Source organism: Balaenoptera musculus, chromosome 19, assembly GCF_009873245.2.
Source record: "Balaenoptera musculus isolate JJ_BM4_2016_0621 chromosome 19, mBalMus1.pri.v3, whole genome shotgun sequence".
Lineage (NCBI taxonomy): Eukaryota > Metazoa > Chordata > Mammalia > Artiodactyla > Balaenopteridae > Balaenoptera > Balaenoptera musculus.
Window position 1 is genome coordinate 3097129 of NC_045803.1, and position 27858 is coordinate 3124986.

The 27858-nt window shown below is 59.7% G+C and overlaps 4 protein-coding genes across 12 annotated transcripts; 2 read left to right on the top strand and 2 right to left on the bottom strand.

The window, feature by feature from the left end:
- The first annotated feature begins 723 nt into the window (after nucleotides 1–723).
- ZNF784 (zinc finger protein 784) lies at nucleotides 724–4162 on the top strand. The gene is made up of 2 exons (XM_036832396.1): nucleotides 724–818; nucleotides 2062–4162. The coding sequence occupies exons 1-2, from the start codon at nucleotides 741–743 to the stop codon at nucleotides 2950–2952; spliced, it is 969 nt and encodes a 322-aa protein (XP_036688291.1). The 5' UTR covers nucleotides 724–740; the 3' UTR covers nucleotides 2953–4162.
- On the bottom strand, nucleotides 2169–16175 carry ZNF865 (zinc finger protein 865). 5 transcript variants are annotated; one of them, XR_005017339.1, is made up of 4 exons: nucleotides 16057–16127; nucleotides 5622–5877; nucleotides 5054–5543; nucleotides 2169–2254 (listed from the first exon to the last, which is right to left on the bottom strand). XR_005017339.1 is itself a non-coding variant. In XM_036832389.1 (3 exons), exon 3 carries the CDS (start codon nucleotides 9664–9666, stop codon nucleotides 6511–6513), a length of 3156 nt encoding a protein of 1051 aa, XP_036688284.1. In that variant the 5' UTR covers nucleotides 9667–9693; nucleotides 12354–12468; nucleotides 16057–16127; the 3' UTR covers nucleotides 6105–6510. The 5 variants fall into 5 exon arrangements, 3 of the variants coding, with proteins under 3 accessions (XP_036688284.1, XP_036688283.1, XP_036688282.1); XR_005017340.1 differs by lacking the exon at nucleotides 2169–2254 and adding an exon at nucleotides 2811–2898; XM_036832389.1 differs by lacking the exons at nucleotides 2169–2254; nucleotides 5054–5543; nucleotides 5622–5877 and adding exons at nucleotides 6105–9693; nucleotides 12354–12468.
- Nucleotides 16176–17781: 1606 nt separating this feature from the next.
- Nucleotides 17782–21207, bottom strand: ZNF524 (zinc finger protein 524). 4 transcript variants are annotated; one of them, XM_036833796.1, is made up of 2 exons: nucleotides 20425–20911; nucleotides 17782–18835 (listed from the first exon to the last, which is right to left on the bottom strand). In XM_036833796.1, the coding sequence occupies exon 2, from the start codon at nucleotides 18794–18796 to the stop codon at nucleotides 18011–18013; it is 786 nt and encodes a 261-aa protein (XP_036689691.1). In that variant the 5' UTR covers nucleotides 18797–18835; nucleotides 20425–20911; the 3' UTR covers nucleotides 17782–18010. The 4 variants fall into 4 exon arrangements, with proteins under 4 accessions (XP_036689691.1, XP_036689693.1, XP_036689692.1 ...); XM_036833798.1 differs by lacking the exon at nucleotides 20425–20911 and adding an exon at nucleotides 21146–21207 and having other exon boundaries at nucleotides 17795–18835; XM_036833797.1 differs by lacking the exon at nucleotides 20425–20911 and adding an exon at nucleotides 20977–21115 and having other exon boundaries at nucleotides 17795–18835.
- FIZ1 (FLT3 interacting zinc finger 1) lies at nucleotides 21151–26422 on the top strand. 2 transcript variants are annotated; one of them, XM_036833788.1, is made up of 3 exons: nucleotides 21151–21359; nucleotides 22868–23213; nucleotides 24127–26422. In XM_036833788.1, the coding sequence occupies exons 1-3, from the start codon at nucleotides 21151–21153 to the stop codon at nucleotides 25324–25326; spliced, it is 1755 nt and encodes a 584-aa protein (XP_036689683.1). In that variant the 3' UTR covers nucleotides 25327–26422. The 2 variants fall into 2 exon arrangements, with proteins under 2 accessions (XP_036689683.1, XP_036689684.1); XM_036833789.1 differs by lacking the exon at nucleotides 21151–21359 and adding an exon at nucleotides 22160–22273.
- The last annotated feature ends 1436 nt before the right edge of the window (nucleotides 26423–27858 follow it).

The following is a 27858-nucleotide window of genomic DNA, read 5'->3' on the forward strand; positions in this document are numbered from 1 at the left end:
AGTGTGTTGACCTCTCCAAGGTCAGGCAGCCAGGCCATGAAATTAACAGTTGGAGGGCTAAGACCTCAGCCCTGTCCTTGGTGCTGCCGAAAACCACCAGTCTTCGGGCTCTTTCCTCCAAAAGAGCATTTCCCGGGGCTTCCCTGGCGGTCCAGTAGTTAAGGCTCCGCACTTCCACTGCAGGGGGCACGAGTTCATCCCTGGTCAGGGAACTAAGATGCCGCATGCCATTGCGCGTGGCTGAAAAAAAAAAGTGTTTCCCAAACGTCACACTACCTAAGGACTTCTGCAAATAAATCCCAGTACCACCAGTGTTGCTGTTTGCTGAATATCTTTCTGCAAACGGACTTTAAAAACCTTACATTCATAAACTTTGTCTCACTAGGTTATCACGAGCCATGCAGAGGAGGTGACCACAAAAACGTGTAACATGAAAACAGAACAAAGGTTATTCAATTCTGGTCAGTGTCAACTGACTGCCAGAGCTTACTCATACAGGTTAAAAAGAGAAATTCGAATTAGTTCGCAGCCACCCAGTGCCCCACGCAGGCTGTCTCCTGCGGGAACTGACAGGTTATTAGGAAGAAATTCATCACTTTCTCCCCGGGGAGGGGGCGACCCGGCTCCCGGGAAGCCCCGGCCGGTCCTCCAGTGCGCCTGCGCCGAGGCGCTGACGCCAGCCCAGGCCACGCCCCCTCCCGGAGCGACCACTGGCCTCGGGGGCGGGGCCTGGGCACAAGATGGCCGCTGCGCGCCCGGAGCCCCCGAGTCCCAGCTCAGCGGCCCCGGAGCCGAGATCCCCGGAGCCTCCGGACCTGGTGCGGGCGAGGAAGGGGCCTGGGCTGGGGGCTCGAGGCGGCAGGAGGGCGCAGGGCGGGGGGGGGCGGGGCCAGGGCGGGGCTTAGGGCTGGGCGGGGAAGGTATTTAGGGCTCCGGCCCTGGGGGCGGTGCTTCTCGGGTTGGGCGAGGGGTGGGGCTTAGCACGGAGCCTATGAGGGTGGAGGGGCGGGGCCTGCGTGGGGGTGGAGCCTGAGGAGGGGGTTGGGCGGAACATCTGAGCTGGTGATAGGTTCAGAGAGAGGAGTCCAGGGATGAAGTTTGTCTAATTAGGGGGCGGAGCCTTCAGAGGGCGGGGCCTCAGAAATTCTAAGGTGGAAAGTTGGGAAGGTGACCCTGAAAGACAAAGGTGTGGGGTTATGGTTGGGGCATGCACGTTGGGGTGGGCGGATGATTCTGCAAGGGTCTGAGTGATGCGTCCTGATGCCCAGGGGAGGATCTGGGGGGAGAAATGACTGCTCCAGGTGACTTTGGAACCCCATTCAGGATGGGAGAGTATCTGAGGACAACCATTCATTCAACAGACATTTACTCAGCTCCTACTTGGGCTAGACAGATGGAGAGGTGAATGAGACACATAAACTGTATTCTTTTGCAGCTTGCAGTCGGGTAGGGAAGAGAGACAATAGACGAGACTTATTGTGTTACGTTCTATAAAAAAGAGTGAGCTGATAAGAGTTGGGGGGTAGGGGAGCTAAATTTAGACGAGAAAAGTCAGCTGTGTGCCGGCTTATATTTACACTAGGGTCAGAGAGAGACGCAGGAGCCAGATCATGATGGATAGTAGATGGCGCTTTTGGATTTTAAGAGCAGTTGTAGTCATGGGAGGGTTTTGAGTGGGAAAATGACTGCCGTCTGATTTCCGTTTTCCAAAAGGTCATTCGGGCTGCTTTGGGGAGGTGGGTTATAAGGGAGCAGGCGTAGGAACAGAGTCATTCAGAGGGTCAGGGGACTTGGCAAGAAACGATTGGCTTAATTGTAAGTGGGGTGGAGGAGAGAAATGGCTGGATTTGTGATATATTTTGGACAGGAGGGGGAAGTCTTGGTGGTCATACGGCAGAATCTCAGAGGAAGGAGAGCCGAATCTAGAAATTAAGGGGCTCAGTATGTTACAGAGTGTGTTTTAGTAAGTGTGTTTAATAAGTGTGTTTAATAAGGCGTGTTGGGGAGGCCTTGAGGCAGAGTCCACAGGCTCCTTGTTTCTCCCCCCCCCCCTTCACCCAGGTCCTGGTGCCTGACGACAGCCGCCCGGCCACCCCCCCGAGTGACCTCATCGAGATCCAGGTGGTGAAGGTGACGGACACCACGCTGGTACCTGAGCCCCCGGAGCCAGGTTCTCTCCACTGTGCCTTGTGCCCAGCTGTCTTCCGGCTGGTCTCCGAGCTGCTGTTCCACGAACACGGCCACCTGGCGGGGGCTGAGGGTGGTGGGCAGGGTGGGGACCCAAGCCGGTGTCATGTGTGTGGCCACAGCTGTCCAGGCCCCGCCAGCCTCCGTGCCCACTACAGCCTGCACACGGGGGAGCGGCCCTACCGCTGCCCGCTCTGCCCCCGGGCCTTCAAGGCCCTGGCACCTCTGCTGCGGCACCAGCACCGACATGGGGTGGAGCCGGGGACCTCTCAAAGGCCTCCGGAGGCGGCGGCGGCTCAAGAACAGCGGCCCGGGGTGCCCCAGGAGAGGTCGGAGGTGGTGATGGCTGCGGCGGCCGCAGGCGCGGCGGTGGGGAAGCCTTTCGCCTGCAGGTTCTGCGCCAAGCCGTTCCGCCGCTCCTCAGACATGCGAGACCACGAGCGGGTGCACACGGGCGAGCGGCCCTACCACTGCGGCGTGTGCGGCAAGGGCTTCACCCAGTCCTCGGTGCTCAGCGGCCACGCCCGCATCCACACTGGCGAGCGCCCCTTCCGCTGCGCCCTCTGCGATCGCACTTTCAACAACTCCTCCAACTTCCGAAAGCATCAGCGCACCCACTTCCACGGGCCGGGACCGGGGTTGGGAGACTCTGGAAGCCAGCTGGCATCGGGGGCCGAGGGGTCAGGGAGTGGGTGTGGGGCAGGAAACACTCTGGAAGAGGGACGTGGGGAGACCACCAAAGTGAAGGTGGAGATCGACCAGTAGTCTGGGAGAACAGGAACGTGGGAGGTAGGCAGCAGGTTGCAGGGGAGGGGTGGGTGGGAAACGGAGGCAGGGAAGGAAGGGGAGAGGTGACATAAGAGCCCACGGAGATGGCAACAAGCGGCCAGTGTGGGCAAGCAGAGGGAGAAGCGGACTCAGGACGCTCACAAACCACACAGCACCTGCACGAGATTCAGAGGAAGGCGCAGAGGCAGCCCTGTGGATGCCCAGCGAAATGCAAGGAACACGGGCTCGATTTCATTGCCCCATTTGCCCCCCTGACGGGTTGTCCTTGCGCAAGACACAGCTTGCGGCAGCAGAGCTGAGCACTGCAGAGGGGGGACCAGGATGGAACCTTTTGCCTACCTCACTGGATTGCACTGACCATGGGATGCCTACCCGTCCTCAGGCAGAAGACGCCCACCGGGTCCTCCATAAAGAGACTGGGACCCCATCACCTCAAAGCCAGAGGGTCCCCAAGTCATAGCCAAGAGCGCTCAAGTCGCAAGGATGGAAGCCTGACCGTTAAGAATTTGACTGCAGGAGCTGCTAGCCCTGCTCCCATGTGGTCCCTCCCTAAGCCACCCAGACTCCTCTTCCAAGGCAACTGAAAACCCAGACTACGAACAGTCACCTAACATCCCCCTCCTAAAGCTTCAGGCTCAGAGCCCATGGACCCCCAGGTCTACAAAGTAGCCTCAAGTTTCTCTAACTACCTTCACTCCCAATTTGAAGCAAACGGCTTACAGCCTGGTCCCAAGCTATGCCAAGGAATGGTTGGTGGGTGGCAGTGTGGTGGCCTGGCTGGCGTCTGGCGGGTGGGGAACAGGAGTTGGGTCACTGGGGGGTTGGGCAAAGGAGGAGCTGGAGGTGGGAAGCTTCCAGTTCTATTCCCATTAAAGGACTTTATGAAGGGTTTTCTCTATGTTGGTCTTGTGTTCCAGGGCTGGGGGTAGAAGGGCCACACCGTGGTCCTGGCCTCAGCAGTGAGTTGCAACTCTCTCCAAACCTCTGTTTCCTCATCTTTAGAAAGGGGTGGACAGCGTCTGGCTATTCAGAGAAGCTATGTGGTTCAGCTATGGGATTGGGGGTCAGGGAAGTTTGGCAAAACGAAGGGACTCCTGTGTCAGGATACTAAAGAAGGGAGAGCCCTGGATTTGCACCCCTTCCTGTTCACCCAACACCCCCATGAGCTGTCCCACAGACAACTCATAAGGGGAACAGAATTCAGTTTTTACCAAGGAAACGCCCATGTTTCCCATCACTGGCATCACCACCCAAGCCAGAAGCCTTGGCAGTTTCCTTGAGTCTTTTTCATCCTTCATCCATTTATCTGACTCCCTGTCAATTTCCCGCTGTTGAGCCAAATATCTTTGGAATCCGAACGCTTCTTTTCATCATCACTGCTCTTGTAGACCAAGCCAACAGTGGTCCACGCCCTGCCCTCTTCATTCTCCATACCGTGGCCACGTGGATCCATCCTTCCCAAACTCAGATCCCAACCTTGTCACCAACCCACAGCTCCTTGTGGCCGTGAGAAGGGATTCCAAATGTGAGTGCCTACAGGAACTGTGGTGGCAATGTAACTAAGCGAGGAAAGTGGCCGGGTTTGAGGGGGAACCCCAGGACCAGCGAGGTGCGATAGGACCACTGACACTTGGGCTCAGCGTTGGGATTTGACAAATGCTAGGGAAATGGCAGCAAACTGGAGAATATATGCCACGTCCAAAGACAGCAACGGCTACTTGGCCCCGGCAGGATGCAGACTGCATTGCTAGATCTTCCAAATTTTTCAGAAGTTGCATTAGTGCGTATTATGTAAAAATCTCTTGATTTTCAAATGTTGGCAACTAACTCAGCCTTTTTTTGGTTAATGTATGGGCTAAACCAAATGTGTCAGTGTCTTATATCCAGCAGGTGCCAGCGGCCAGCCCCGGGCCTACAAGATCACCCAAGGGCCGCTGTTTGGAATTCACGGCCCTTCAGGATCCAGCCTCCTACCGCCAGCCTCTCAAACCATACCAATCTATTTGAAATTCTCTGGAACAGCTGGGTTGAGTTAGACACACAAAACCCTCCACCTGGAATTCTTTGCCCACTTTACCTGGCAAGCTCCTGTGGCTCTGTCGTCCTTCAGGCGTCTCTCCTCCAGGAAGCTTGGTTAGCCCCCTAGCCTGATGAAGTGACTCTTCCATGCTCTCAGCCCCCGGTGAAACTTCCATGTCCTTTAGATTGTGGTCTTCCACATCCATGTGACTTTTGAGCCCTGGTACGAGGTCTGTCGCCTGCTGGATCTCCAGCCTTCGAGCATGGTGGCCACACTGCCGCCCTCTCGTGGGTCAAACCGGACTCACCAGGCAGTGCCCCCTGAACCGGCTTTGTCTTCAGGTTTCAGTACTGAGGGAGCCCGGACTGTAGTCCCAGTGCTACCACAAACTTCTTAGGTATCTTTGGAGCCTCTTTCTTCTCTACGACCTCAGCATCCTCTTCCGACAAGTAGGATAACTAAATGAACCTTGCAGGTCATATATTTCACTGTTTCAAGAACCAAAATGAGGGCTGTGAAAGGGCTTTTGAAGCTCCCCTAAGTCACCCTGGAGGGAGAGGTTACTATGAGTGAGCTGTATAATAAGCACGCGTCTGCACAAGGCCGGAACACAGTAACGGCTTACCAGTTCTTTTCCATCTCACTCGAGGGCAAGGAACACGTCCAATTCATGTTTCCCCAGCGTCCATCGAAGGACCCAGCAGACAGGGGCCTTGGGGAAATGTTGGCTGAGTGAACAAATGCCAAAAGCTTCTTGAAGGGGAAGGAGTCCAGGCACATCGTCAGATCCCGAAAGCAGCGACTTACCTGTTTTGTTCATCTCCCATTTGCCCCACTGGAAGCCTAGAGCCTGGATATGGTGAACCCTTGGTAACTACCAGCTGAAGGAGGAAAAGCAGAGAGAGCGAGGGTGAGGCAGGAGGTGTCAGGAAATCGAAATCCCAGGAAACAAAAGTTCTCAACCTTCGGTTTGTCAGCGCTTAATCCCCTCCCCCTGGGAGGCAAGAAAGGACTCCAGCGGCCCTGTTGATAAGATTTATTATTCTCCGCTCTGTACAAGCCGCGTCTGCCACCCGCCCCCCACCCCCCACAAACCAAGAGCGCCCAGTCCCCCCTTGTGCCCCCCCAAACTGCTCGTACCCCACTGTCCGGCCAGATTCCAAAGGAAGGGGGAAGGGCAGTTCAGGCCCACCTCCACCGAGCTTATTGGGGGACTGAACAGCTGCTGGGGCAGGCGGCTGATGAGGGTTACAAAACGGGGCTGGACGGAGGATTAAGTTCAGCGTCTGATAGGAGGAGAAGAGGGCCAGAGAGGTCCAGATGGGGATGGTTCAGTCTTGAGTTTGCATGACATGGGCCTGGAAGGAGGCTAGTCTGTCTGAAGTTCTGAAGGATGGATGGGACAAAGAGAGGAGGGGAAAGAGTCTGCTCGGCCTCCCGAAGGGGCGAGTCCGGAAGGGGACACCTGATCGGAGTGGCAGATGGGAAGCACCCCGGAAGCACCCCCGCCCTGGTCAGGCATCCTTCCCGGGCAAGGTGCCCGTCCCTGCTCCAGGCCCCCCGAGGCCCTCGGCCTTGTGGGCCAGGCGGTGTTTCTTGAGGCCGTAGGTGTTGGCGAAACCCTCACCGCAGGAGGAGCAGCGGAAGGGCCGGCCGCCCTGGTGAGCCGCCAGGTGCTTACGGAAGTAGCCAGGATCCTTGAAGGCCTTGAGGCAGGCGGGACAGCGGAGCTCGGGCCGCGGCGGCTCGTGCGCGCGCTGGTGGCGCAGCACGGAGCTCAGGTAGAAGAAGCCCTTGCCGCAGTGCTCGCAGCGGTAGGCGCGCTCGCCCAGGTGCAGCCGCTGGTGCTCCAGCAGGTTGGAGCGGTAGCGGAAGGTCTTGCCGCAGGCGCCGCAGCGCTGGGGCCGGGCCACCGCGTGCAGCCGCCGATGCTCCGCCAGGCTGGACGACTGCGCGAAGCGCTTGGCGCACACGCCGCATTTGAAGGCCCGCTCGCCCGTGTGCACCACGCGGTGCTGCCGCAGGTACCAGGAGCGCAGGAAGCCTCGGCCACACACGCCGCACCGGTAGGGCCGCTGCTCCGTGTGGCAGCGCTGGTGGCGCATCAGCAGGGCCGCCTCCCAGAAGCGCTTGCCGCACACCGGGCAGCGGAAGCCCCGCTTCTGCCGGTGGCTGCGGCGATGCAGGAGCAGGTCGTAGGCACCCGCGAAGCTCTGGCCGCAGAGGCCGCAGCCCAGGGTCCGCCGCACCAGGTGCACGTACTTGTGAGTCACGAGGCCCAGGAAGTGCTTGAAGCTCTGGCCGCACGTGGCACAACTGAAGCGCTCGGGGCCCGCACCAGCAGCCCCGCCGCCCCCGGCCACCGCCGCCCCGCTCGCATCGTCGCCCCCAGACACCCCTGCCAGCGCCGCCACGGCCGCCCCCACCTCCCCGGCCAGCCCGTTGTCCAGCACGTTGGCCGCATCGGTGCTGCTGGAGCCATCCGAGGGCTGGGGGCCGCCGGGCGCGGGCGGGAGCAGGCGCTCGGGAGCAGCCTGGTGGACCAGCTTGTGCCACATGAGGTTCTCGATGAAGCCGAACGTCTTGCCGCAGGCGTCGCAGCCGTACGGCTTCTCCGCCATGTGCGCCTCCTTGTGGCTCATGACGTGGAAGAGGTCCGGGAAGTGCTCGCCGCAGTCCGAGCAGGCATAGCTCAGTCCATCGGCGGCGCCCCCGGACGTGGCCGAAGCGCCCGGGCCACAGGCCCCGGCCGCACCCTGGCTGGCCGGGAGGCCGGCGGCCCCGGCCAGGGCGCAGGGCAGCTGGAGCCGGTGCACCTGGCGGTGGCGGGTGAGGCTCTGCGGGTAGCCGAAGACCTTGCCGCACAGCTCGCACTTGTAGGGCCGCTCGCGGGTGTGCACCACGTGGTGCTTGCTCAAGTGGAAGGACTCGCGGAAGCGCTTCCCGCACACCGGGCACTGGTGTGGCTTCTCGCCCGTGTGGATGCGCTCGTGGCGCTTCAGGGTCTCGCGGCGCCCGAAGCCGCGCCCGCAGATGCCGCAGCAGAACGTCTTGCCGGGGACGCTGGCGCCCGAGGCTCCAGCCCCGCTGGTACCGGCCCCGCCGAGCAGCAGCGGGTGAGCGCCCAGGAGCGGGACGGGCACAGCGCCGTACACCACCGCCGCCGCGGCCGCCGCCGCCTTCTCGCTGTCTGTGGCCGGGGGGTCGGGGGGTAGGAGGTAGGGTCCCGAGGGGAAGGTGGGCGGGGGCTGCGGGACGGAGGCCGTCGCGTCCTTGGGCGCGTCGGGGGCCGCGGGCGGGGCGTGGGCAGCCTTGTGCCGCAGCAGGCTCTGGGGCGCCGAGTAGGACTTGCCGCACAGGTCGCAGGGGTACACGGGCCTCGGCCCCGCTGCGCCCGCGCCCGCGTGGGCCGCCTGGTGCTTGAGCAGGTAGGCAGCGTCGCGGAAGGCCTTCCCGCAGATGCCGCAGGGCAGGCGCAGCAGGTCGGCGGAGTGCGTCTTCACGTGCCGCTTGAGGCTCTCCCTGCGGTTGAAGCTCTTGCTGCACACGGAGCACGAGAAGGGCTTCTCGCCCGTGTGGATGATCTGGTGCTGGTGCAGGTGGCTGGGCTTCTTGAACACCTTCCAGCAAAGCGTGCAAGCGAACGGGCCATCGCCGCCCCCCGCCGCCGCCGCCGCTGCCGGAGGGGGCACCCCCAGCCCCGCAGGGGCGGTGGGGGTCGCGTTGCCGTCGGCGGGGGCGGCGGGCGTGGCCGGGGGGCCGGAGGACGCCGAGGTGGGGGCGGCGGCGGCGGCGGCGGCGGCGGGCGCGGGCAGGCCCAGCGGGGGGAGCGGCGCGCCTGGCTGCTGCGGGCCCCCCGCGGCCGGCGGCACGTCCTTGTGGCAGCGGCGGTGGCGGATGAGGCTGGAGACGTGGTTGTAGGTGCGGCCGCAGACGCCGCACTCGTATGGCCTCTCCCCCGAGTGCACCAGCATGTGCTGGACCAGGTGCGAGGACTGCTTGAAGGACTTCTGGCACACGCCGCAGGGGAAGCGCCGCTCCATCAGGTACTTCAGCCTCCGGAAGTAGCCCTTGTCGTCCTTGGCGGGATCGCAGCCCGCCCCCGCGGTGGGGCCCGGCGGCGTCTGCGAGGGCGCGGGGAGCGGCCCGGGCGTCCCCGTGGGGGCAGCCAGCCCCGGCGTCGCCCCCGGCCCGGATGCCGGCCCTCCGCGCTTCAGGTTCCCGAACAGGTGCTGGTGTCCCGAGAGGTCGACGATGCCCCACTGCGGGGCCGGGAAGGCGGCATCGAAGAGCGGAGGAGGGGGCGCCCCGAAGGCGGGCGGCAGGGGCGGGTCGGGCTTCTTGGCTTGGGAGGAGGACGACGAAGAGGACGACGAGGACGACGAGGATGAGGAGGGCACCTCGGCCTTGGGTTTGAAGGTGGACTGCGGCGGGTAGTCGTACTGCGGCGGCGGCGGCTGGGGCGGCGGCTGGGGCGGCGGCCCGGGGGCGCAGGGCAGCGCCGCCACCGCCTTGGCGTGCTCCCCGTACAGTTCCATGGGCTCGAAGCGCTGGTGGTTGAGGAACTCCAGGAAGTCGAAGGGGTAGCTCTGGAAGTGAACCCCGTCCTCGCCCCCTAGGCCGCTGCTCCCGCCGCCCCCGGCGCCGCTGCCCGCTGCGTTGGCCTCCATCCTGGGCGGGTGGGAGGTGGGGGAACCCTGCAGAGAGGAGGACGGGGCTGAGGAGGCAGGGCCTCGCGCGGGGTCCCCCGGCTGTGGGCACTGGAAGACTCACACCCACCGGCTCGAGATCCGCCTCCCTCATCGTCCAGCCTGGCTCACCCGTCCCTCTGTCCCTCCACCCCACAGACCAGCCTTCCTCTTGGCTCCGCTGGCCCCAGTGACCTCTCCCCGTCGGCCTGTCCCCTTTCTGAGTCCTCTTCGCTCCTCGTCTCCCTCCTGTTACTCTGATGCCTTCTATCTCTCCCCGTTCGTCTAGGCTCTTCACACATCTCTATCCAGCCTGCAGACCCTGCAGGCCCTCGACTTCCTCTCCTGAGATTCTAATTCTTCCAGCATCCCCGGCTTCCGCTTTCAGTCCCTTGTGCAAACTCTCTCAGGCCTCCACTCTGGGCCCCCCCAGGCCCTCTGCTCTGAGCCCCCTCCCCCCCAACACACACACACTATCCCCAGCCCCCTCCTCTCAATCCCCTCAGGTTGGGCCTTTGTCAAATGATGATAATAGTTTCCATCAGAGCGGTTAAGAGGGTGGCCTCTGGAGACAATGCCAGATCTGAATCTAAGCCCTGCCATTCTCTAGCTGTGTGACCACAGACGAGTTCCTGAAGCTCTCTGTGCCTCGACTTCCTCATCTGCAAATGAAGGTGACAGAGCACCTCCCTACCTCACAGGGCTGCTGTGAGGCTCCAGCAAGCTATGTGCGTACGGCGCCTGCTTCCCGGCACGCTGGACGGGATTCTAGTTATTGCTCTCACTGCTAGCAGCACGAAGAGAAAGTCAGGACAAATGAGGACAGCTGGAATGAAGTCAGTGTCGGGAGGGGGTTCTTCTACTACAAGGTAGGAAGGAGACTCTGCTTGCCTGGGAAGACCAAGTCACAGCAGCGGGGCTGGGCAGCCTGACACGGCAGGAAACACGCGGGCCCTGGCCCTGGGTTCAAGTCCCGTCTCCTTCCTGACCCACACTCTCTCCACTTCTACAAGGGGGCGGTGACCCCCAGAAGGCAGGGGGGCTTAAGGGGGCTGAAACAGGAGGTAAGGAAACACAGCCACTGGCAGAGCTCGTTCAGCCCCTGGAGCTATCTGTACCTTCAGCGACATCGCACACCTGGGAGGAGCCTGGCGGATGCTCCGGGAGCACGGGTTCCTGTCCTCGCCCCTGGGGACCCTCCAGGATGGCAGTTATTCTCTGGGCGCCTCCTTTACAGGACTTCTCATTCCAGACTGCGGCTGTCCATGTCTGTCTACCCACCCCTCAACCTCGTCTCCTGCAATTGACCTCTGAGCCTCAGACCCCCCCAGGGACCTCGGGAAACGCCTCCACTGAGCGGGTGGAGAGCCGGTGGGAGAAGGGCCCGCAAGGTCTGCCATGATTCTTGGCCGCCATCCCCCTTTGCTGGGGGCCTGGCTCTGCGCCCAGCCCACCACAGGGGTCAGTGGGGGCTACCAACGCCAGGGCCCATCAGCCCCCATCCATCTGGCTGTCTCCCCAGACAGGTGAAAGGTGAGTGTCTCCTCCACCCCTGCCCGGAGGTCAGTATTTTTAGCCTCCAGCTCTGGGTGTCCCTGGATGAGACTCAACATCCTATGGCCTTCACACTCCCCTAGTTAAGCTGATCTCCGGAAGCAGCAGAGGAGTGCCTGGGGGCTCGGGGAAGCCTGTGGGCAGAACCTGAGTCTGGGAGACGGCGCTGGACTGGGCTGGGGGACAGGGAGAAAGTACATGGAGGAAGGGTGCAGGGAGTAGGGGAGCAGTTAGGGTGCTACGGTGGGGGCATGGGGGGACAGCGTCCTAGGAAGGAAGCCCCGCCCTGGCTCGCCTCCATCAGAGCACAGGTTAACAGCTAGCTCTGCCGGGGCATTTCCCACAGGCCAGCACGCTTCCAAGCAGGTCACGCACACTAACTCACTGAATCCCCACCACAGTTCTATGAGATTGTGACACGGGGCCTGTTGTTATCCCCATTTGACAAAACAGAGGCACAGAGAGGACAAGTGATTTGGCCAAGGTCACAGAGCAAGTTTGTGGCTGGACCCCACCACTACCACCACCACACACACATACAGGATTGTTCCCTGAGGAGGACGAAGGGGAGGGTGGAACTGTGGGGACAGGAGCCTTATTTGGGGGTGCTCTCTGCATTATGCGGGGCATTCATAGAAGGGGCCAGGTGGCTGGGGGAGGTATTTACCATCCTGAACAGATGGAGCAGTGATGTGGTGAGGCCGTTCCCTCTTGCCTGGAACATTCTTCCCCAGACCTCAAGGCTCCCTCCCGTGCCTCCTTCAGGTCTCTGCTCAGATGTCATCTCCAAGAGAGGGAAAACCTCTAACCCCACCACTCACCAGCCCCTCATCCTGCTGCATTTTTTTCACCACAGTCATTGCCACCAACTTATTGCGTATATTTCCTTTGCTGTGTATTTACTGTCTGGCCTCCTCACCTAAGACAGCGAAGACTTGGCCTGTCTTGTTCACCACTGGGCCCCTAGCACCTAGCACAGCACCTGGCACAGTGTGGGTACTTGATAAATATTTGCTGAAATGTGGGAATTAAACAGCACCCTCCCAAATCACCAGAGGGTCTACAATGAAATCACAAGGAAAACTAGATGAACAAGAAATGGAAAAGCAACATACCAAAACAGCAGATGCAGCTAAAGCTGTGCTCAGAGATAAATTTATAGCTGTAAATGTCTACGGATACTTATTTGTTGCAGGAGTGAAGGGATGAGACTATGCTGACCAGAGCTACCTGAGGGAGGAAGGGGGACATTTAGTGGAGACGGAGCTAATACTGGCAGGGTGTTCCCAGGAGAATGAATTCTGGTGGAAGTGATGTTACGAAGAGGGCCCCAAGGGCAGGTGGGCAGATGCTGAAGGACTGCTGCTGGGAGAGGCAAAGGGGGTGTTACTGGGGACACAGCTGCTCAGGCTCACAATTATTTCCAGTGGTAAACGAGAGACATTTCCTTTCTCAGGGGACCCAAGCCTCAAACTGCTATCTTTCTAAGGGGAGATGTGCCATGGATTTCATGCACAGAGTGGTGTGATGGGGGGGAACCCCTCCCAAGGGGCAGGAGTCCCACAGCAACCGCAATCACAATCATGACAACTCATGTTTATTGTTTGACCAGTTTCACATGTACCATCACCTTGATGCCTCATAATAGTGCTGTACCGTTATTGGACCCATTTTATATGTAGGGAAACTGAGGAGAAGGGGGGGTCATTTCCCTAAGGTCATGTAGCCAGTGGAGGGGAAAGCAAGTATTGGACTCCAGGTCTCTCTGATGCCAGGACCTGTGGGCCATTCTGGTACAACAAAGCTGCCTTGTGATGAAACTCTAGTCTGTAATAACAATAATAGTAACATATAGTAACATGTAACACTGAACCAAGTGCTTTTTACATGCCCAGTACCCTCCTAAATCCTTTACATGTGTCGACTCAATGAATCTTCCCAATAACCCTAGAAGATGGTTAGGATTATTAACCCCATTTTACAGAGGAAGAGACTGAGGGCCAGAGAGGTCAGTTAATCTCCTAAAGTCATACCACTAACAAGTGGCAAGGCCAGGAGTTGAAGGCAAGCAGTGGGGTTCCAGAGTACGTGCTGTTACCCTTACAACATGCTGTCTTTCCTTTTTTTTTTTTTTTGGCTGCACTGCGTAGCTTGTGGGATCTTAGCTCCAACCAGGGATCGAACCCGGGCCCACAGCAGTGGAGTCCTAACCACTGGACTGCCAGGGAATTCCCATGCTGCCTGTGGGTATTTCTCTCTCCAAAATAAAGGAAAGCCCTCTCTCCACCTTATACTGGAAGTATACTCTGCCCCATCCACTTCCCTGGCACCCAGCCCCGGGACTAGACACTGGCATTTCCTGAATGCTAACAAGCACCGCACTAGGTGCCTTATGTGGCTTGTCTCAAGCAGACTTCACAACAGACTCATAAGATAAGCATTACTACTGTTCACATTTAGTAGACAGGAGGACTAAGGCCAAACCATGTCACTGTCACTCCTCCACTCAAAACCTTCAGTGACACCATCTCAAAGCGGATCAGAGATGACCTCCACAGCCCCAGCAGCTTCCTGGCTGCTCCACCAACGTGCCAGCTCTATTCCTGCCCCAGGGCCTTTGCACTGGCTGTTGCTTCTGCCTGGAAGGCTCTCGCTCCCTCACCTCCTTCACGTCTTTGCTCAGATGCTGTCTTCTCAGTGAGGTGCTCCAGGACCACTGTAACCTGTCACCCAAACCAACATTCCTGCTCGCCCCAGCCTCCTTCCTTTCTCTCCTTTCCCGTCAGCATCACCTGACAAACCATATGGTCTGTTTGTCTGTCTTCTTGCTGTTGGGCTCCAGCTCTAAGAGGCGGGGTCCAAGCAGGCAAGATTTTGTACCTGTTTTGTTCACTGCTCTATCCCCAGGACCTAGAACAGGGCCTGTCTCAAGTATTTGTTAAATAAGTGAATGAATGAAGCCTGGGAAATAGGGAATAGTTTGCTCAGAGATACGCCGGCTGGTGGGATCCAGGGCTCATCCTTGTAACCATTTCACTCTCGGGGGAGGGGAGCAGTAAGGCAGCCCCCTGGTGGGCCACAGCTGTCCAAGAGAGGAGTTTACACATAGGTGTAACTTTCTGGTGTGTGGCTTTCTGGCGGGGGGGCGGGGGGGACAAGAGGATCACAGGAATCTCTTGAAAGCGACCTTCCTGCCACCCCCTCTGACACCGCAGCCCCTGTAACTCTATGCCCTTATCCTACTGTATTTTCTTCACACAAACATTTGTAGTTTGCTTTTTAATTTTCTGCCCCATGAACTGGCATATACACTCCACCAGGACAGGGGTTTTTGTCTGTTTTGTTCTCTGCTGCATCCCCAGTGTGTATAGGTGTTCATTAAACAGTTGTTGAACAAAGGAAAGAATGAACAAATGAAGAACATTCTGGGCTCTGTAGAGCTGACAAAGGCTGATCACAATGCCCTCACTTCTAAGGCCCTATGAGAGCAAACCTTCTCTCCCCTCATTCTTCCCTTCAATTCCTCTGCTCCAACCTCACTGGCCTCCCACGCTGCCCTTCTGATCATCATGATCATGGCCACCTCAGGGCCTTTGCACGTGCTCTTCCTCTGCCTGGATGCCTGGAACAGTTCACCCACATCTTTACATGGCAAAGTTGCCTCTGCTAATTCAGGTTTCACCTCTGAAGTAGCTCATAAGACTCAGAAAACCCAGAAAACAGCATTGGTCTTGTTTGTTTGCTTGCTTTTGATCTGTCTCCTCAACTAGACTGTAAAGGCCCACAAAACAAAGACTGTGTTGTCTCTCTCTCTTTCATGGATGTACGTCCTGGACCTAGAACAGTGAATATTCATTCTGTAAAGAGCGAATGAATGAATGTCTAGGGAAAAAAGAAGTCATGCCCTTGTGGAGCTGGGAGTCTTCCTCAGGGAGTCCAGGAGAAGGGAGTGAGAAGTGGAAGGTCAGGATGAGAGCTGTCAGGGGCAGGGGAAGACGAGCATCCTGAGAGGGAAAGCCTCACGCAGGGCACTGCTCTGTGGGAAGACAGCGGACAGGAGCTGACCCGAAGGAGGGTGGGGTGGGAGTGTTTCATGGGAGCCTGGGGCTAAACTGGCAGCTATTTCTACCTAAAGGGGGAGAGGATGTGGGTGTGAGAGCACAACTCTAGATGGAGCTGTTTATGGGGTGGGGGTGAGGGGTGTCGGTGATTAAAAGGATTATTCTCAAGGGGAATTATTGGGGGGGGGGAATTGGAGAAGGAAAAAAGGCATTCTTGGCCACTGACCAGAATGCAAAGTATTTTTACACTAATGAAGGGGGCGTTGTGGGGGGGGGCTGGTTAGGAGCTTTGGGGGCTGTTGTGTGTAGACAGAGATAATGGGAGACAGATCTGCCGTAAAGCACTAATGCCACACTCTTTGGAGGCAACCTACAGGGGATACTAAAGGGAGGGTTCACGGGCAGCTGCCCTGCATGGGGACGGGCAATGCCGGTGGCATTTTTGGGGCTGTCCTGGAGGAAGCAATGACGGGGGGGTATGTAGAAGGGATCCTATGAGAAAGCCTTCGTGGGGGGCCCTGGCAGCAGTTGGGGGAATCACCACGAATGAGGGCGCTCTGGCAGCTGTCCTACATGGGGGCATTAATGGGGAGATATCTGGAGTAGTCTTTTAGGGGAGCAGTCACTGGGGGGCCCCTGGCGAGGGCTCGGCGGGAGAAGCACTGATGGGAACGTTCTGGGGACCAGGGCGGGCCAGGGCGGGGCCCCCCCGCCCACGTTGCCCCCGGGACCCCGGGCCACGCGCCCCGTCACTCACCGGCGCCGGGGTCTCCGCCGGGAGGAGGCCGAGGAGGCGGAGGAGGCGCCGCCGCTCCGGGGAGACCCGAGGGCCCGACCGGAAGTGCCGCCCCCTCCCCCTCCCCGGCAGCCCCGCGCCGCCCGCCTGCCTCCCGCCCGGAAGCGGAAATCGCGCCCGTCTCCGCGGCGCCGGCGTGGAGGAGCGGAAAGAGGAGGCGGCGGCGGCGACCGGGAAGAGGAAGTGCGCCTGCGCGTTGGCACGGACCAGCGGGCGGGGGAAGACCCGGCCGCTTCCTGTGGGCGAGCTGAGCATAGTGCGCCTGCGTCCTGTGCGCCCGCCTCTTCTTAGGACACCGCCCACATCCTCTGGACATCTGGTTAAGCCACGCCCTCTCCTGTAAATTTCATTTAAGCCCCGCCCAGGTCCCCGAATCACGCCTATTTCAGAGCTTAATTATCATAATCCCCACCCATCGTCTCAGAATCCGTCCTCCTCGACCCAGCCCCGTGAAGTTTACCCTGTTCTTCCCCGCCTCCAATCCCCTAATCTCTAGAACTCCAGCTCTCCCTCATAAGCCCCTCCTCTCAGAGCTCCTTAGGCCGAACCACGCCCCTGCGTCTAAGCCCCGCCCCTTCCGTCCATAGCAGTTAAGTCCCACCTCTCTTGTGACTTTCATGCTAAATTAATTCTGCCTCGAACTTCCAAAGCGTTCTCTGAAGTCAGTGGGTCTCAAAGTATGGTTTGGAGACCAGCAGCACTGGCATCACCAGGGAATTTGTTAGAAATGTAAATTCTCAGATCCCCCTGCCTCTGACTTCCTGAATCAGAGACCCTGGGGGTAGGGCCTAAGGACCTGGGTTTTAAAATACCCTTCAGGTGATTCTGATGCAGGCTGAAGTTTCGAACCACAGCTTTACCACACCTTACACGGGCCTTCTCGTATACTCTCTGTAAGCCTCGCCCCTAACTCGGCCCCACCTCAAGCAGCTAAGCCCGATTCTATTCAGCTCTTCCTCCTAAGCGCCCCCTCTCAGGGCCTTTCCTTCGTTACTCCTCTTAGGTACCCCCTTTTCTCCCCTTGGCCTGCATAGCAGTCATACCCACCGCTCAGCATCTTAACAGTTCAAGTCCTACCTCTCCTAACACCTTGCTCTCCGGCAGTTTCCCCTTGAAACCCCTCCCCTCAGACAAACGCTATCCATTCCCTCTAAATGCTCTCAATGTCTGCCCGCCAACCCTTACACCTCCTTAAGCCCCACGCCAGCTCTCAGCCAGCCCCGCCCACAGTTCTCACCTAACTGCCCTACAAGCCTCGCCCCTCAGCCTCAGCGCCGCCTCATGAGTCCTTAGCCCCGCCCCTCCGGCCCTACCAAAGTGGTCAGTCCCGCACACAACCCTCAACTCAATGTTTCTCTGCAAACAGTGCCAGGACAGAGATGGGCCAAAGTGGTGGCTGCAGAATTTCCGGGAATCTGGTTAGAACGGCGCCGGGGGTTGGGGGGGGCGTACCTAGAGTCACGTTTGCACCGAAGGTTCAATGTTCTACTTAAGAGTGGATCTTTAGAGGGAGTGCTTTGAGGTCCACTGGAGATGGGAGAAGCGGCAAAGTCTTCCCCCAAGCCAGTCTTTAGCGCCAAGCTAACGGGGCACATGACAAGGGGGTGGTGTAGCGGGGAAGAACATTTGAAGGGAGAAGAAGAGGGGCGCCAGCCCTGGGATCATCACGGAACACACACAGGAAGCCAGTAGGCAGAAATTTATTTCCACAGCCCCTGCCTCCACAGGTCTGTCAGTCCGAGGGAGCGTGGCAGAAGGCTGCAGGACCCAGAAGTGGACGTCCTCACCCTCGACCTCCTCCCACAACGGGAAGACTACCAGACAAGAGTGTGTCCCGGTTTCCCTACCCAGGTTCAGTGCCAGCTGAACGCCCAGCTCTAAACCTGGTCTGGGGAGTGGTGGCCGGGGGTGGGGGTCAAGCCACCTCTTTCCCCTCCAGCTCCTCCTCATCGGCCCCTGCCGTGGCCGGGATACCCTCGTCGTCCCACGGTGGTTCAGGTCCTGACTCCCGAGGACCCAGGGGTGCCTCCATGGCCTCGGGGTGCTTGCGTTTGGCATGGCGCCGGAGCGTGTTGGCCTCGGTGAAGCGCAGCCGGCAGACGGGGCACTGGTAGGGGCGCTCCCCGGAGTGGACGCGGTGGTGGTGGGCCAGCTCGCCCGCCTCTCGGAAGCGGCGGGGACAGAGCGGGCAGCGGAAGGGCCGCAGGCCGGCATGGATGTTGCAGTGCCGCCGCAGGTGGCTGGACCGCTTGAAGGTCTTGCCGCAATCCTTGCACTCGTGCGGCTTCAGCTCTGAGTGTGAGATGCTGTGGCGCTCCAGGTCGGAGAGGTAGGGGAAGGCCCGAAGGCACACCGGGCAGAAGTGCGGGGCCTTCTTGGGGCCAGAGCTCTCGGGCCCGCCTGCTACTGACCCTTCAGAGACTGTGTAGGGCACACCCTGATCATCGATCAACAGGAGGTCACTGCCACCGCCGCTGCCCACCGGGGCTGTCACCCCCTGTGCCAGTGGGGGCTCCTGCCCCGACTTGGGGGGGCGGCCCCGCTTGCGAGGGAGGGAGGCCTTGAGAGTCCGATTCGAGGAGGTGGCCCCTCCGGGACGTCGGCCTCGGCGGCCCCGGGGAACAGGAGGAGGTAAGGCCAGAGGTTTCTCTTCCTCCCCGGGCAAAGGCGAAGGCCACGGGTCTGGGCTGGGGGTGTCCATTGAGCAGTGGGGGGCTTGGGTCTGGGCACTGGAGCCGGGCTAAGAGGAGAGAAGGGGTAGCCGTCAGTGCAGGAGGGGATGGAGCAGCCCCTCGTCCCCCCAAACCTCGCCATCCCTGGGTCCGAGTCTGTCCACCTGGGCGTGGCCAACATTCACTTGGACGCACAATTAAAGCCACGCTAGTGGGTAAAATAGCAAGATAATTCTGTACCGGTTGGTAAACAGGCACTGCCCTGAGCCCCACAGGTGTCTCCCAGACCTCCCTAACCCCTCCTAGACATTCAGAGTCAACTTGAGCCAAAATACAGAAAAACCTTCCAAGGAGGACAGAGTCCAACTGAGGGTGCAGGCGAGTATTTCGATCCTCAAAACAGAGAACCCATCAAACAGAAGAGCTACAGAGGCCTCAGAAATGTTTTTGTCCCTCCTTCTGACAGAAGTGACAGAGGGAGAGAAGGGGGGTCAGGACTGGACGAAGAAAGGGACTGGTCCCAGGTGACGTTTGCCCCTGAGCTGTGGATGTGGACATATATCAGAGCTGTTGAAGAGTGTGGGCTCTGGAGCCAGAGGTTCTGGGTTCGATTCCTGAGTCTGTTATTTAGTCTCTGTGCGGTGGCCTTGGGCAAGGTGCTCACCTCTCTGAGCGTCAGCTAAGCCTTTTGCAAAACAGGATGAATATGTCCACCTACTCGCACATAAAGTGCTCGGTACACGGAAGAGCTTAGGAGATATTAGCTCTTATTACCACGGTGAGCAGCTAAGCCTCACACCGACTCTCTGAATAAGGGTATATCACGCCCATTTTGCAAATGGGGAAACCAAGGCACAGGAAAGTCAAATCAGTTGCCCAAGCTCCCTCTGCCGGTACGTGGCAGGGCCAAGACTTGATCTCATGGACCCCAACGGCCCAGGGAGTGAGAAGTAATGGACCCAAGGGACATCACAGGTCCCTTAGTCCTGCGTTTGAATCCAGCTCTACCGTTCATTAACAAGTGGCTTTGCCTATCTGAGCCAGTTTCCACCTCTGTAAAATGGATACAGCAGGGTTGTCGGTCGGCATATATATAGTAAGCACCAAATGACCTACCATCACCAACACCACCATCAGCAGCAAAGCCTGGGACCATGGGACTGGGGAGTAATAAAGTGGAGGGGGAGGAGAGCACAGGTGCAGTGAGGATTAGGGGTTACAGGTGCCACTGCACCCCACTGGAGCAAGCACACAGATTAAGGTCCAGAGAACGGCAGCCACTTTTCCATGATCACACGGCTCGCTCGGTTGGGGTTGCCTGGACTAGAACACGGGTCTCTGGAACGGTGCCCCTAACCCTCGCCCTCCTCCACCCCGGTGCAGGCGCGCGCCCGTGAGCACCGACCGCGCGGGGCGGGCCCTGCGGGGGCGGCGGCCAATGAGCGGCGCCGGGCCGCGGACGGCGAGGGCCGCCAGGAAGGGGGTCTGCGCGCGCGCGCCCAGGCGGGCCGGCTCCGCGGGGCGCGAGGTCGGCGCGCGCGCTTCAGCGAGCGCAAGAGCAGAAGCAGGTGGGGGGCGCGCTCCAGGAGCGCGCGGCCCCGGGCCTCCCCTCCCTCCGCTCCCCTCCCCCCACCCGGGCCCCCCGCCTCTCGGGTACCTCATTTGCATGTCGCCTGGACTCGCGAGTGTGCGCGCGCGGGGGCGCGGGGCCGGCGCGTGGGAAAGGGCGGGGGCGAGGGGGCCCTGCCCCTCGGCGGCGCGCGCGCGCGGGACTGCCCCGCCCCTCGGAGGGGACGCCGGTCGGTCCCTCCCTCCCCTCCCCCTCCCCGTCGGGCCCGCGCCCGCGGGGAACAAAGGGGACCCGCTGGGTCCTAAGGGCCGGTCACATCCCCATCGGCAAACCGCGCCTGCGCACCCGTCGCCCTCGCTGGCCCCGAACGGGAAATTACCCCACCAACACATCCCAAACACATAGAAATGTCTTTTCTCCCACAAAGCACCCAGCCGGGTGACCCAATCAAAGAAAGGTACCGAAAGGATAAAGAGCGGGAAAATGGCCCCTCATTCCCGTAATTAACATGGCGCCTGATTAGCTTCAAAGCCCACTGGAAGCCTAAGCACAAGATGGAGCCTGCTCTACCCTCCTATCTCTAGCGTAGATCGGCGAACTTCGATTTCTCTCTTCTCCTGATGCAACTCTACATCCTACCCAGGAGGAGCCTGAGGCCGCGAAAAGGGAATCATGTCTGCCCTCATCTATGTTAACACCGGCCAGCGTCGATACCGCAGGGAGGAGGACGCGCGCGCTGAGCTTGTTGCCCTTAGTCTGTATGGCGCCGGGGGCCACCCTAAGCCCCGCCCCTTCTCCATGCCCTCACCCAAGATGGCGCCACCCTGGCTTCTCGAACCTCCAGTAGCTGGGAAAGGGACGGGAAAGAGAGAGAAGGGAGGGCGGCGGGGAGGAGGGAAGTCAAGAAGGCGGGAGAAAGGGGGAGTGCGGGGGAGAAGGGAGCCGAGGCGGAAGTCGAGGGGCCCCCCGGGTGGAAGTGACGCTACCCCCGCTGCCCAAAATGTCGGCGCCCAGAGGGAGGTGTAAGTAATTAAAGAGGAAAGCCGACTGACTTTCCCGGCCTCCCGGGGCCGCCTCAGGGCCCCAGAACCCCCGCTCCGTACGAGCAAGGTGGACTCGCCCGACTGCGGGTCTAGCCTGACCTGCCCCCGCCCCGGGCGCTTGGGGCCGCACCTTTTAGGGACAGGGGGGGAGGGGTACAAAAGGCCGGCTCTAGGGGCCTGGGTCCTCGAGCTGACTGGGGAGGGGGGCTCAGTCCCGCGGGCGACTGGGTGGGGAGGAGGCGGGGCTTAGTGGTGGCTTGGGCGGAGCAATGGATGGGCGTGGTTTAGAGTGGAAATGGGCGGGGCTGTGGGTAGAAAGTGGGAGGAGCTTAGGCAAAGGGGTGAGGTTTGGCAAAGGGGCGTGGCTCAGTGAGAATGGTAGGAGGACCCTAGGTTGAAGGGTCCTAATTGGGGCTGAGGGGGGTAAAGGGGTTCAGTGTGGAGGTGGGAGGAGCTTAGAGTAGAAGGAGTGGAGTTTGTCTAGGGATGTGGCTTTCAGGAAGTGGTGGACATAGTGAGGGGGGTGGGGTTTAAGCGTGTAATTTGGGGCGTTGTAGTGGAAATAGCAAGTCTTTATATTGCAGGTGAAATGACAGGATGGGGAGGGTGTCAGAGAGGAAGGGCTGAGATGGCAAGAGAGGTAGAGTGGCAGGTGGTCTTGGAAAGGAAGGGGTTTGCTTAAAGGCTGAGTTTAAAGGAAAACTTGAGTGGGGTTTAGGAGGCGGATCTTAGTGGGAAAGAGATGGGGGACTTCAAGAGGAAACTCGGAGGAACTTAGCAGATAGTGGTAATCAAAACAGCTTACCTGTTGAGTCTTTGCTGTGCACAAGCGTCAGTAAGCACGCCGCACGCATGGCCACAAGTTTGCTTAGTCCTCACCACCACTCCATGAGGTAGGTCCTCCCATTATTCCTATTTTGCAGATGGAAAGAGAATCAGTTGGCTTTATCCAAGGTTCCAGGACTAGTCCTGGTCTCCCTGGAAGGTTGACTCAGGTGCGCTTAGCCCCAAATTTTCATACTGTCCTTGGCTAAGAATGTCGTCCATCTTCATCTGAAGATGACTTTCATCTTCAAAGAAGAGTGGGAGTGGCTTTCAGAGGGGAAGGGGCTTGTCAAGGAATATAAAAGGCTTCAGGAACAACATGGAGACTTTGGAAGGGGTAGGCGGGACCTGAACACGAGTGGGCGGGGTTTAACCACACTCATTGGGGCTTAGAGCGGGATGGGAGTTCATTCACAAAGAAGGGGAGAGGCTTAAAAGCATTCAGTGGCTTAGAAGTGACTTGGACGTGATTAGGAAGATAGATGAGTGGTGGAAGGGGTTGTAGGAGAGTGGGAGGGGCTTAAAGAGCAGTAGGTGTGGCTTGGATAGATGGGCGTGGCTTAGAAGGTAGTAGGCCGGGCCTCACAGGTCTGTGAGTCCAAAGAGCCTGATAGGGGAGGCTGATGGGCTCCCTCACCCCACTCCATGTCTCCCCGCTCCAGAGAGAGCCCCCACCCGCCACTGCCCTCGCGCCACGCCACCATGGATGACGCCCCGCTGCCAGCGCCCCCGGTCCCTGCCCCGGCCCCGGCTCCGCCCACTGCTGCCCCCCGCGTCCCGTTTCACTGCAGTGAGTGTGGCAAGAGCTTCCGCTACCGCTCGGACCTGCGGCGCCACTTCGCTCGGCACACTGCGCTCAAACCCCACGCGTGTCCGCGCTGCGGCAAAGGCTTCAAGCACAGCTTCAACCTGGCCAACCACCTGCGCTCGCACACCGGCGAGCGGCCCTACCGCTGCTCCGCCTGCCCCAAGGGGTTCCGAGACTCCACCGGCCTGCTGCACCACCAGGTGAGTCCTGCAGGCCGGCCCCAAGCTGGCCTCCCTGGGCTGGACTCGCCCTTGGAGCCCCGGGGACCCACTATGGGCAACAGACAGCTGGCCCCTAAGAAAATTTCTGTCTCCCTCCCTCCCTCCTTCCCCCTCCATCGAAGCGCCCTGACCAGTCAAAGCATGAGTTGTTTCTCTTTCAGTCTACACCCAACGCAGGAACTAAAACATTCATAGTAAATTTGCCCCACCTCTATGCACCTCCCCTCTCCCGTGCCCCTTCTCATATGCCAGCGTCTGCAACTGTGTGCTCATCATTCCGTTACCGTTTTTAAAGATAGATTTACCACGTATGTATTTAATTCCTTTACTCAGCAATTACCTATTGAATGTTTTCCCTGCTCCCAACACCTGGGATACCAAGGTGAAATCAATAAAGTCCACGCCTTCGGAGAACTTACATTCCATTGCGAGTGGTCCATAGTCAGGTAGACAATCAGCAAGAAAGCAAATACACAGGCAAGGATGATCTGGAAAAGGAGAAGCGTTGGGAAGGAAGTTAAAACAACAACAGCAATAATAACCATCTGATATGTAGGAGTAAAGAGGGGAGAGCTATGGGCTACCACACAAGGTGGGGGAAGGTCAGGGCAAGGTGATATTTGAGCTGAGACCTGAAGGAAGAGCAGGAATCCACCATGGGAACAGCATTCCAGGCAAAGGGAACAACAAGTGCAAGGATCCTGAGGCTGGAGGGGCCAAAAGCATGCTAACGTGGCCGGAAGCAGAGAACGAGAATGAGAGGGTTGAAGCTAGATCTTGGCCCTGTGGACCTGGCAGGGAGCTTCCTCCGCATCTCTCTGGGAGGCCAAGAATCTGTCCCGCGGGCTAGACCCTCAGCCCTGACGCAGGGCTCTTCCTCCTGCCCTCCCAGGTCGTCCACACTGGCGAGAAGCCCTACTGCTGCCTAGTCTGCGAGCTCCGCTTCTCCTCGCGCTCCAGCCTGGGCCGCCACCTCAAGCGCCAGCACCGCGGGGTGCTCCCGTCCCCCCTGCAGCCCGGCCCAGGCCTGCCCGCCCTGAGCGCTCCCTGCTCGGTCTGCTGCAACGTGGGGCCCTGCTCGGTGTGCGGGGGCGCGGGGGCCGGCGGCGGAGAGGGCCCAGAGGGCGCAGGCGCGGGCCCGGGGAGCTGGGGGCTGGCGGAGGCGGCGGCCGCGGCCGCGGCCTCACTGCCGCCGTTCGCGTGCGGTGCTTGCGCGCGGCGCTTCGACCAGGGCCGCGAGCTGGCCGCCCACTGGGCTGCGCACACCGACGTGAAGCCCTTCAAGTGTCCGCGCTGTGAGCGCGACTTCAACGCCCCCGCGCTGCTGGAGCGGCACAAGCTGACCCACGACCTGCAGGGGCCGGGCGCGCCCCCCGCGCAGGCCTGGGTCTCCGGGGCTGGCGCCGGGCCCGAGACGGCCGGCGAGGGCGGCGCTGCGGAGGCGGGCGAGGCTCAGCCGGCCTGGGACGGCAGGCTGCTCCTGGGCCGCGCCGGGGGCGGCGTGCCCGAGCTGGGGGGGCTGCTCCCCGAGGGCGGCGGGGAGGCCCCTGCGCCTGCGGCCGCGGCCGAGCCGTCGGAAGACACCCTCTACCAGTGCGACTGCGGGACCTTCTTCGCGTCGGCGGCGGCGCTGGCCAGCCACCTGGAGGCGCACTCGCGCCCCGCGACCTACGGCTGCGGCCACTGCGGGGCCCTCTACGCGGCCCTGGCGGCCCTGGAGGAGCACCGGCGCGCCAGCCACGGCGAGGGCGGCGGCGCGGAGGAGGCGGCGGCGCCCGCCCCGGAGAGGGAGCCCGCGTCTGGGGAGCCTGCGTCCGGCTCGGGCCGCGGCAAGAAGATCTTCGGCTGCTCCGAGTGCGAGAAGCTGTTCCGCTCGCCGCGGGACCTGGAGCGGCACGTGCTGGTGCACACGGGCGAGAAGCCGTTCCCGTGCCTGGAGTGCGGCAAGTTCTTCCGCCACGAGTGCTACCTCAAGCGCCACCGGCTGCTGCATGGCACCGAGCGGCCCTTCCCCTGCCACATCTGTGGCAAGGGCTTCATCACGCTCAGCAACCTCTCCAGGCACCTGAAGCTGCACCGGGGCATGGACTGACGTGGCCAGGCCGTGCGCCCCTCCGCTAGACCACCCCTCCCAAGGGCTGGACTCAGGGCCCGGGCCAAGGGACCTAGGGACCACGAGGGAGGCCCCGGCCCTCCAGATCCAGACACGGGCCCCGAGATGAGGGGACCCTGGCTGGAGACATGGAGCCACCAAACACACGGGCCCCTGAGCTGGGGGGCAGCGAATAAACGGAGAGATTCCTCAGCTCGAGGGTCCCGGATCTGTGGAGAGATTCCTAAGCTCCAGGCCCCTGGAATACGTGCTGAGCACCCCCAAATCAATAGGCCCCTAAGCTGCGGGACCTAGGAATGAGAAATGGGTCTCCACAAGTACTTCTCATCTTGAGGGCCCAAATAATAAAAGATGGGCACCCCTCCCCCAAGGGAAGATTGCCCCTCTCCCTAAGAGCCATCATTCCGACGACCTTGATCCGGAGAATGGGGGGGAACCATGTTCCCGGATTTCCCTGGATCCCCTCCAAATGCTACCCACCAGAGTCACTGGTGCCCCCAGATAATGGATATAGCCGGAATCTGCCTCTCCCCTCCCCCGACTTTATTCCCTATGCGGAAAGAGGACCAGGGTAGTTGCCCCCTGCCCTCAACCCCTTCCCCAATTAGGTCTCCCTCCCCTACTAAGGAATGGATCGACCCTAATGATCTCCCCCACCCCCAAAAACTAGAATAGCCTGGTTCAAAATCCCTGCGCCCAGTAGGATGGACTGATCCAGATACACATACCCCCACGCCCTGTCCACTGGAATGGGCTGGGCCAGGTTGCCACCCGCGCCCCACGCTCCTTAGAATGCATACGGCAGACACTCCTCCCCTTCCTCTAGCGTGTGGGCAGGTCCACGTCATTCCGCATTATGTGAACTCACGAGTGGGAGGTGGGGGACATTGGGGTATCCCTCCCGCTCTGCTGTAGCACCTGTTGGTCTTTCCATCTCTGTCAGTTTGTCTCTGTGTTCTTCCCAACCCCAAGGGGAAGGGGGATTTGGCTAGGGGGTTTCCCCCTGTGAGCCTCGACCTTGCCCCCTATCCCACTCCCCAGTGTCTCCTGGACCCCAATAAACCTTGTCCTGTCAGCCACTGCCGTCTCACTTTCTGATCCTTGGCTTTAGGTAAGTGGGGATTCCTCCCCCTCTGATTTAGGACAGGCCTCCTAAATAGAGGCAGATCTTTCCTTCCACCTGAGAAATTTCGAGTCCTTTAGACAGTGCATGACCCTTTTAATATCAGAGATGGTTTAGATCTCATCTAAGTGGAACCCTGCATCTTAACTACAAAATCCACCTCCAACGGACGGACATGCCCCCTAGGACCAGACACACCCTTTAGAAACCTTCAGGCCCATAGCACACGCCCCCTGAAAACCAAACTCTTTACAGACTTCCTACCCCTAGGAAGAGGCCCCGCCCCTTAGACTCTGTCTCCCAGGCAACCAAATTTGTACCTTAGCCGCTAGATCCTTCCCCTTGATTAGGATCCGCCCATCTAAGGATGGGCGGGCCGTAGATTGTCTCCTAGCGCTAGATTACATTCCGGTGCCAGGTGCTGTCACCCCCTCTGGGGATCCAACAGTGAACAAAATAACTCTTTAAGAAAACGAGTGGCTGGGCTGTGCCACCTTAGGCGGGGTGGTCCAGCAGGGAGGGGGGGGGGGGGGGGTGCTTCTCTGCAGAGGTGGCATTTGATCTGAGACCAGAAAGGTGAGGAGGGGCCGGCCAGGTGGACACCTGGATGAGCCCAGGAGGGGAGGGAGGGGTGAGATGAGGTGGAGAGGTAAGCAGGGATCAGGGTACACAGACCCTGGTGGGCCGAGATGGGCATTTTACTGTGCTTTGTGGGCAATGGCAAGCAAGACTGTAAGTGTGAAGGGATGTGACCACTCTTGCACTTTCCGAGGGTCCCTCTGCCTGCTGAGTGGAAAAGGGACTGCAGGGGCAGAGTGAATGCAGCAGAGGCTACTGCAGTCCACCAGGAGAGGGGTGTGGGGGCCTGGGGCAGAGGGACGGACAGAACCAGGTGGGCCCAAGATGAATTCTGGAGGTGGAATGTGTGAGCGTGTGTTGTGTGTGCGCGTGCGTAATGGAAAGGGAGGAATGGGGGCGGGGCTGGGAACCGGTTGCGTGGTGCCGCTTTGTATTAAGACCAGAAAACGGAGAGAGAACAAGTTCGGGTGGAAGCTAGAGGGATCAGGAGTTCCATCTTGAGCTTCTTAAATTTGAGATGCTTGGGAGATTGGCATGCTCTAATAAGGCTGAAGATGTGCATATGCCACAGATAGGCACGAACCCTAGAGAAACTCATGTTCACCTGCACCAGGAGATTCATATAAGAACATTCACAGCAGCAAAATGTACAGCCCTGAACCCAGAACAACTCAAATGTCCACTGGTTTGGGCTGAATGTTTGTGTCACCCCCAATTCATATGTCGAAATCCTAATGCCGGGACTTCCCTGGTGGCACAGTGGTTAAGACTCCCAACTGCCAATGCAGGGGACACGGGTTCGAGCCCTG